Source organism: Heterodontus francisci, chromosome 15 (assembly GCF_036365525.1).
Source record: "Heterodontus francisci isolate sHetFra1 chromosome 15, sHetFra1.hap1, whole genome shotgun sequence".
In the NCBI taxonomy this organism is placed as follows: domain Eukaryota; kingdom Metazoa; phylum Chordata; class Chondrichthyes; order Heterodontiformes; family Heterodontidae; genus Heterodontus; species Heterodontus francisci.
In genome coordinates this window covers 102159955-102169224 of record NC_090385.1, presented here as the reverse complement: position 1 = coordinate 102169224, position 9270 = coordinate 102159955, and the positions used below count along the sequence as shown (strand labels likewise).

General features: G+C 45.2%; 1 protein-coding gene across 1 annotated transcript in view; it reads right to left on the bottom strand.

Annotated features, from left to right (window-relative positions):
- Positions 1–325: 325 nt before the first annotated feature.
- The window catches only part of dnaaf6 (dynein axonemal assembly factor 6), a 205005-nt gene continuing 196060 nt past the window's right edge, over positions 326–9270 (bottom strand). Inside the window, exon 6 of the mRNA XM_068048016.1 lies at positions 326–975. Within this exon, the coding sequence (XP_067904117.1) occupies positions 846–975 (130 nt within the window). The 3' untranslated portion in view covers positions 326–845. The remainder of the gene's footprint in view (positions 976–9270) is intronic.

The following is a 9270-nucleotide window of genomic DNA, read 5'->3' as shown; positions in this document are numbered from 1 at the left end:
GGTATCAGCGTCAAGCAGCCATGGATCTAAGACAGCACTGCATTATACTGAGTAAAGATTCTCAATGCCTTCAGCTGTAACTTCACAACACTGTTCCCTCCCAGTCTGAGCACTTTTAATTTTTATACCAACCCAACCTGTGAGCTTGTTAACTCGTGCTGAATGACAGAGTTTTGTGCTATGGACATGTGTTATTTGGGACCTGAACTCAGACTATTCATTTCAGAAGGGACACTTACATCCAGCAAAAGACATCTGTCTCATCAGTATGGATTCAAATACAAGTAGATGAGTTGAAAAGCTAGCCCAGAGCAAAATCAGTTCACAATTATTTTAATATAAATCAAAAACACAGCAATATTGTTGCTAAAAGGTCAGCATTTATCACACTGTTCTGCATCTTCACAAAGCAAACAATAACAAAAATCTTGTTGTAATACTGCAGTGGAGCATTACTGTAACAAGCCAGAGCTACTCAGGATATTTAAAAAAGAATGAGATCCCAATGAATGGAAAAATGTTTCACACATTAACACCCTCAGGACTCCTCACAAAACAAATCAAATCATTCATCAGTTTAAACATCCTGCGCTCTGTGAAATTCTACATTTATTTTCTGTAAACGGGTTATGATCTTATTACAGAGCTGAGATGGTAATTTATTTGTCTTAATGCCATTTTACTTTCTGAATGCAGAATTTACATGAAACTGCCTCTTTAAAAAAGGAATATTAAATACAGACTGACATTAGGTCTGAGTGGTATGCATTCTTGCACACAGAGCATCTAACAACAATTTAATCCACCTCAATTCCACCAGAACTTCCTAGTCCTCATTAGTTGGCTCAAGCAAAGTTAATGAAATCAAACTCTCTCTTCATAGTTAAGGTGACTTCCAGTGTGTGAGTGTCAGTGATGAACCGAGCTTTTCCATTCTTACTGTCCACTGGATGGGGCAGGTGCAATCCCAGTTTACTGCAAAACAAGAGAAATTTGAGAAGATAACAGACTAAGAGGAGTAAGGAAATCACAGATGATACATTCCAGTTTTACAACCTACAGATGGCAAATTCCAGTTTCACAAACTTACAGGTAGTGCATGATGGTTTTACAAACCTACAGAAGGCACATTATAGTCCCCTACAGTAGAACAATCCCAGCTTTTCCAACCTAACCTTGTAATTATAATCCCCCATTCCGAAAACCATTCTGGTAAATCTCCTCTGCACCCTCTCAAGGACCCTCACATCTTTCCTAAAGTGTGGTGACCAGAACTGGATGCAATGACCTAGTTGGTGGAAGATGGGACACAGGTAGCAGAGTTTCGGATGAGTTGAAGTTGATTAGTTGATTATTGGATTAGTTGATTAGGAGATGACAAATGTATGAAGGGGGATACAACGGGCAGGTAGGCTGAGACAGTAGTGAAGATGGATGATGTTGCATAGGTGGAAATCAGAGTTGATGGAATGGAAAGAGTCAGTTGTTCAACTCGGAGTTGAATAGGTTGTTGTGGTTGCAAACAGTTTGTTTACGCCTGAGACAATGGCTTTGGAGGAGATAGAATCAGTGAGGAGAGTATCAAATTTGTAGTAAGGCTGAGAATGGCAGTTTTGGTCTTTCCGATGTTTAGCTGGATTAAATTATTGCTCATTCAAGACTGCAATCGGACAAGCAGCCTGATAACACAGAGGCAGTGGAGAGGTTGAGGGAGAACTGGGTGTCGTCAGCGTACATGTGGAAGCTGTATGTCTACTGTTTCCAGTTGTTCAGGGTTCTACAATGAGGGGCCATAGATATAATTTAAATGTATTAGATTTAGAACAGAGTGCAGGAAAATTGTTTCTTCACACAAAGTATTGTGAGGCTGTGGAGTTCACTTCCCGGGGTCAATGGTTGAGGCAGTAATGATGTCAATATTCAAGATTAGATTGGATACGTGGATGAAGGAAAAGGCTTTGAAGGGATATGGGAATAGGGCAGATAAACATGATTATTTACTCAGCAACATGGATTGGTTGAGCCAAATGACCTACTTTCATGTTGTGGCTTTGATGTGTTATGGATCGGTCACTAAAGGGAAGCATGTAGATAGAAACATAGAAAATAGGAGCAGGAGTAGGCCATTCGGCCATTCGAGCCTGCTCCGCCATTCATTATGATCATTGCTGATCATCCAACTCAGTAACCTGTTCCCGCTTTCTCCCCATATCCTTTGATCCCTTTCACCCCAAGAGCTATATCTAACTCCTTGAAAACATACAATGTTTTGGCCTCAACTGCTTTCTGTGGTAGCGAATTCCACAGGCTCACAACTCTCTGGGTGAAGAAATTTCTGCTCATCTCAGTCCTGAAAGGTTCACCCCGTATCCTTCGACTATGATCCCTGGTTCTGGACTCCCCCACCATCAGGAACATCCTTCCTGATATACCCTGTCAAGTCCTGTTAGGATTTTATAGGTTTCTATGAGATCCCCCCTCACTCTTCTGAACTCCAGCGAATATAATCCTAACCTACTCAATCTCTCCTCATACGTCAGTCCCGCCATCCCAGGAATCAGTCTGGTAAACCGTCGCTGCACTCCCTCTATAGTAAGAACATCCTTCCTCAGATAAGGAGACCAAAACTGCACACAATATTCCAGGTGTGGCCTCACCAAGGCCCTGTATAATTGCAACAAGACATCCCTGCTTCTGTACTCGAATCCTCTCGCTATGAAGACCAACATACCATTTGCCTTTTTTACCGCCTGTTGCACCCGCATGCTTACCTTCAGCGATTTGTGTACGTGAACACCCAGGTCTCGTTGCATATTCCCCTCTCTCAGTTTATAGCCATTCAGATAATAATCTGCCTTCCTGTTTTTGCTACCAAAGTGGATAACCTCACATTTATCCACATTATACTGCATCTGCCATGCATTTGCGGCCACTCACTCAACTTGTTCAAATCACCCTGAAGCCTCTCCTCACAACTCACCCTCTCACCCAGTTTTGTGTCATCTGCAAATTTGGAGATATTACATTTAGTTCTCTCATCTAAATCATTAATATATATTGTGAATAGCTGGGGTCCTGGCACCAAACCCTGTGGGACCCCACTAGTCACTGCCTGCCATTCGGAAAAAGACCCGTTTTTTCCGACTCTTTGTTTCCTGCCTGCCAACTAATTTTCTATCCATCATAATACACTACCCCCAATCCCACGCGCTTTAATTTTACACGCTAATCTCTTATGTGGGACTTTTTCGAAAGCCTTCTGAAAGTCCAAATAAACCACATCCACTGGCTGTCCGTCATCAACTCTACTAGTTACATCCTCGAAGAATTCAAGTAGATTTGTCAAGCACGATTTCCCTTTCGTAAATCCATGCCGACTCTGCCCGATCCTCCTACTGTTCTCCAAGTGCTCTGCTATAAAATCTTTGATAATGGACTCTAGAATTTTCCACGCTACCGACGCCAGGCTGACTGGTCTATAGTTCCCTGTTTTCTCTCTACCTCCCTTTTTAAATAGTGGGGTTACATTAGCTACCCTCCAATCTGTAGGAACTGTTCCAGAGTCTATAGAATCTTGGAAAATGACCACCAATGCATCCACTATTTCTGGGGCCACTTCCTTAAGTACGCTGGGATGTAGATTACCAGGCCCTGGGGATTTATTGGCCTTCAATCCCATCATTTTCCCCAACACCATTTCTCTACTAATACTGATTTCCTTCAGTTCCTCTCTCTCACTAAACCCTGTGCTCCCCAACATTTCTGGTGTGATATTTGTGTCCTCCTTTGTGAAGACAGAACCAAAGTATGCATTTAGTTGGTCAGCCATTTCTTTGTTCCCCACACTAAATTCCCCTGTGCCTGATGTAAGGGACCTACATTTGTTTTCACCGATCTTTTTCTCTTCACATACCTATTGAAACTTTTACAGTCTGTTTTTATGTTCCCCGCAAGCTTGCTCTCGTATTCTATTTTCCCCTTCTTAATCAATCCCTCGGTCCTCCTTTGCTGAATTCTAAACTGCTCCCAATCCTCAGGTCTGTTGTTTTTTCTGGCAAATTTGTATGCCTCTGGGAGCTTGCGCCAAAGTTGGGAGAGCTGTCCCACAGATTAGTCAAGCAACAGCCTGACGTAGTCATACTCACTGAATCATACCTTACAGACAATGTCCCAGACACTGCCATCACCATCCCCCGGTATGTCCTATCCCACTGGCAAGGCAGACCCAGCAGAGGTGGCGGCACAGAGGTATACAGTCGTGAAGGAGTTGCCCTTGGAGTCTTCAACACTGACTCCGGACCCCATGGAGGCTCATGGCATCAGATTCAACATGGGCAAGGAAACCTCCTGTTGATTACCATCTACCACCTTCCCTCAGCTGATAAAGCAGTTCTCATCCATGTTGAACACCACTTGGAGTAAGCACTGAGGGTGGCAAGGGCGCAGAACGTACTCTGGATGGGGGACTTCAAAGTCCATTACCAAGAGTGGCTCAGTAGCACCACTACTGACTGAGCTGGCAGAGTCCTAAAGGACATAGTTGCTAGACTGGGTATGCGGCAGGTGGTGAGGTAACCAACAAAAGGTAAAAACCTACTTGATCTCGTCCTAACCAATCTGCATCTGTCCATGACAGTATTGGAAGGAGTGACCACTGCACAGTCCTTGTGAAGACGAAGTCCCACCTTTACACTGAGGATACCCTCCATCATGTTGTGTGGTACTACCACCTTGCTAAATGGAATAGATTTCAAACAGATTTGGCAATTCAAAACTGGGCATCCATGAGGCGCTGTGGGCAGCAGCAGAACTGTATTCAACCACAACCTGTAACCTCATGGCCCGGCATATCCCTCACTCTACCATTACCATCAAGCCGGGGGATCAACCCTGGTTCAATGAACAGTCTAGGACAGCATGCCAGCAGCAGCACTAGGCATACCTCAAAGTGACTACTTGCATGCCAAACAGCGGAAGCAACAGGTGATAGACAGGGCTAAGTGATCGCACAACCAACAGATCAGATTTAAGTTCTGCACTCCTGCCCCATCCAGGCGTGAATGGTTTTGGATAATTAAACAACTAACTGGAGGAGGTGGCTCCACAAATATTCCCATTCTCAATGATGGGGGAGCCCAGCACATCAGTGCAAAAGATAAGGCTGAAACATTTGCAACAATCTACAGTCAGAAGTGCCGAGTTGATGATCCATGTTTGCCTCCTCCTGAAGTCCCCAGCATCACAGATTCCAGACTTCAGGCAATTTGATTCACTCCGCTTTATATCAAGAAATGACTGAAGGCACTGGATACTGCAAAGGCTATGGGCCCAGACAATATTCCAGCAACAATACTGAAGACCTGTGCTCCAGAACTTGCTGCGCCCCTAGGCAAGCTGTTCCAGTACAGCTACGACACTGGTATCTACCCGACAATGTGGAAAATTGACCAGGTATGTCCTGTACATAAAAAGCAGAACAAGTCAAACCCGGTCAATTACCGCTCCATCAGATGGACGTTGTCTACACGGACTTTAGCAAGGCCTTTGACAAGGTCCCGCATGGTAGGCTGGTCCAGAAGGTTCGAACACATGGAATCCAGGGTGAGCTAGCAAATTGGATACAAAATTGGCTTGGTGATCGGAGGCAGAGGGTGGTAGTGGAGGGTTGTTTTTCAGATTGGAGGCCGGTTACCAGTGGTGTGCCGCAGGGATCGGTGCTGGGCCCTCTGTTGTTTGTCATATTTATTAATGACTTGGATGTGAATGTAAGGGGCATGATTCGTAAGTTTGCAGATGACACCAAAATTGGTGGTATAGTGGACAGTGAAGAAGGTTGTCTAAGGTTACAACAGGATATAGATCAACTGGGAAAGTGGGCAAGGGATTGGCAAATGGAATTTAAACGCAGACAAGTGCGAAGTGATGCATTTTGGGAAGTTAAACCAGAGCAGGACATATACACTGAATGGCAGGGCCCTGGGGAGTGTTGTTGAGCAGAGAGACCATGGGGTGCAAGTACATAGTTCCCTGAAAATGGCAACACAGGTAGACAGGGTGCTTGCCTTCATCGGCAGAGGCATCGACTACAAGAGTTGGGACGTCATGTTACAGTTGTACATAACGTTGTTTAGGCTGCATTTGGAATACTGTGTGCAGTTCTGGTTGCCGCACTACAGGAAAGATGTGATTCAGCTAGAGAGGGTGCAGAAAAGATTCACAAGGATGTTGCCTGGTTTGGAGGGCTTGAGTTAGAAAGAGAGATTGGATAGGCTGAGTTTGTTTTCCCTGGAGTGAAGGAGGCTGAGAGGGGACATGATACAGGTATATAAAATTATGAGAGGCAGAGGTAGCGTAGATAACCAGAGTCCGTTTCCCATGGTAGGGGTGACTAAAACTAGAGGGCATAGATTTAAGGTGAGCGGGAGGAGGTTTAAAGGGGATCAAAGAGATAAATTTTTCACACAAAGAATAGTGGGTATCTGGAATGAGCTGCCTCAGGAGGTCGTGGAGGCGACATTTAAGAGGCATCTGGACAGGTACTTGAATGAGCAAGGCATAGAGGGATATGGAATTAATGCAGGCAGGTGGGATTAGTATAGATAGGCATTATGGTCGGCATGGACGCGGTGGGCCGAAGGGCCTGTTACTATGCTGTACGACTCTATGACTCTATAACTCACCAAGGCTCCTTAGACAGCACCTTCCAAACCCATGACCTCCACCAACTAGAAAGACAAGGGCAGCAAATGCATGGGAACACCACCACCTGCAAGTTCCCTTCCACGTCACACATCATCTTGACTTGGAACTATATTGTCGTCCCTTCACTGCTGCTGGGTCAAAATCCTGGAACTCCCTTCCTAACAACACTGTGGGTGTACCTATACCACATGGACTACAGCGGTTCAAGAAGGCAGCTCACCACCACCTTCTCAAGGGCAATTAGGGATGGGCAAGAAATGCTGGCTTAGCAAGCAATGCCCACATCCCACGAATGAATTAAAAAAAAACTACACTTCAGAAGTACTTCATTGGCTGTAAAGTGCTTTGGGACTTTGTGAAACACACCATATAAATGCAGATCTTTCATTGTGTCTTTCTTTGACTGGGAGCCTTTCTATTAACAAGAGTGCAAGAGAGCACGTAATCGGCTGAAGAATCTGAAAAGGCCAGGGACGTGGAGGCACTGTCCATCTGTAGGGTAAGGCCTCATAGAATATTGTTTGGTCACCTCCTGCCTGGACAGCCGAGTCAATGGGCTGTCGGGAATACTCGCAGCAGGGGGCCTCAACTGGGAATCCGTGGGGATCGAGAGGAACTGGAGAGTTGTGGGATTTCAGGAAGGAAAAGGGGGAATGGGGTTCGAGCGATTTAGCTAGGTGAGCAAAAAGGAAGGAAGCAGCAGAGGGATTAAAGGGATGGTTGGTAGCGGAGATAAGAAGCCAGTAGTTATATTTACAGTCCAGGATGTCCCCTAATAGAGGGTGGATTTGACAGTGGAGAGTGAAACCCAGCAGTACTTTCACTTCCACCCTAAATATAGAAAGAAAGACTTGGATTTATATAGTGCCTTGCATAATCATCAGACGTCTCAAAGTGCTTCGTAGCCAACGAAGTACTTTTGAAGTGTAATCACTGTTGTAATGTAGGAACTGCGGCAGACAATTTGTGCACAGCAAGCTCCTACAAACAGCAATTTGATTCAAACACATGCATCAGGGTTAACTGTGCTAAATGCTGGCGTCATTCCAGATGCCCACTCTTGCACATTAAGAAACAACAGCTCTATTATTGCACTGGTATAAATTTATTCACTTTCCAACCAATCATTATTGTGTTAAATTAAATTGAATGCCTGAATGTGCTAAATAGTGTCAAAGAACAAAGAACAGTGCAGCACAGGAACAGGCCATTCGGCCCTCCAAGCCTGTGCCGATTTTGATGCCTGTCTAAACTAAAACCTTCTGCACTTCTGGGGACCGTTTCCCTCTATTCCCATCCTATTCATGTATTTGCCAAGATGCCTCTTAAACGTCGCTATCGTACCTGCTTCCACCACCTCCCCGGTCAGCAAGTTCCAGGCACACACCACCCTCTGTGTAAAGAACTTGCCTCGCACATCCCCTCTAAACTTTGCCCCTCTCACCTTAAACCTATGTCCCCGAGTAACTGACTCTTCCACCCTGGGAAAAAGCTTCTGACTATCCACTCTGTCCATGCTGCTCATAACTTTGTAAAGCTCTATCATGTCGCCCCTCCACCTCTGTCGTTCCAGTGAAAACAATCCGAGTTTATCCAACCTCTCCTCATAGCTAATGCCCTCCAGACCAGGCAACATCCTGGTAAACCTCTTCTGTACCCTCTCCAAAGCCTCCACGTCCTTCTGGTAGTGTGGTGACCAGAATTGTACGCAATATTCTAAGTGTGGCCAAACTAAAGCTCTGTACATCTGCAGCATGACTTGCCAATTTTTATACTCTATGCCCCGAGCGATGAAGGCAAGCATGCCGTTTGCCTTCTTGACTACCTTATTCAACTGCATTGCCACTTTCAGTGATCTGTGGACCTGTCCGCCCAGATCTCTCTGCCTGTCAATACTCCTCAGGGTTCTGCCATTTACTGTATACTTCCCACCTGTATTAGACCTTCCAAAATGCATTACCTCACATTTGTTCGGATAGAGGGGGATGTAAAAGGGGTGGGGGAGTTGCATTACTAGTTAAGGAGAATATCACAGCTGTACTGCGGGAGGACACCTCGGAGGGGTAATGCAGTGAGGCAATATGGGTGGAGCTCAGGAATAGGAATGGTGCAGTCACAATGTTGGGGGTTTTCTACAGGCTTCCCAACAGCCAGCGGGAGGTAGAGGAGCAGATATGTAGACAGATTTTGGAAAGATGTAAAGGTAACAGGGTTGTAGTGGTGGGTGATTTTAACTTCCCCTATATTGACTGGGACTCACTTAGTGCTAGGGGCTTGGATGGGGCAGAATTTGTAAGGAGCATCCAGGAGGGCTTCTTGAAACAATATGTAGATAGTCCAACTAGGGATGGGGCTGTTCAGGACCTGGTATTGGGGAATGAGCCCGGCCAGGTGATCGAAGTTTCAGTAGGGGAGCATTTCGGGAACAGTGACCATAATTCCATAGGTTTTAAGGTACTTGTAGATAAGGATAAGAGTAGTCCTCGGGTGAAGGTGCTAAATTGGGGGAAGGCTAATTATAACAATATTAGGCAGGAACTGAAGAATTTAGATTGGGGGTGGCTGTTT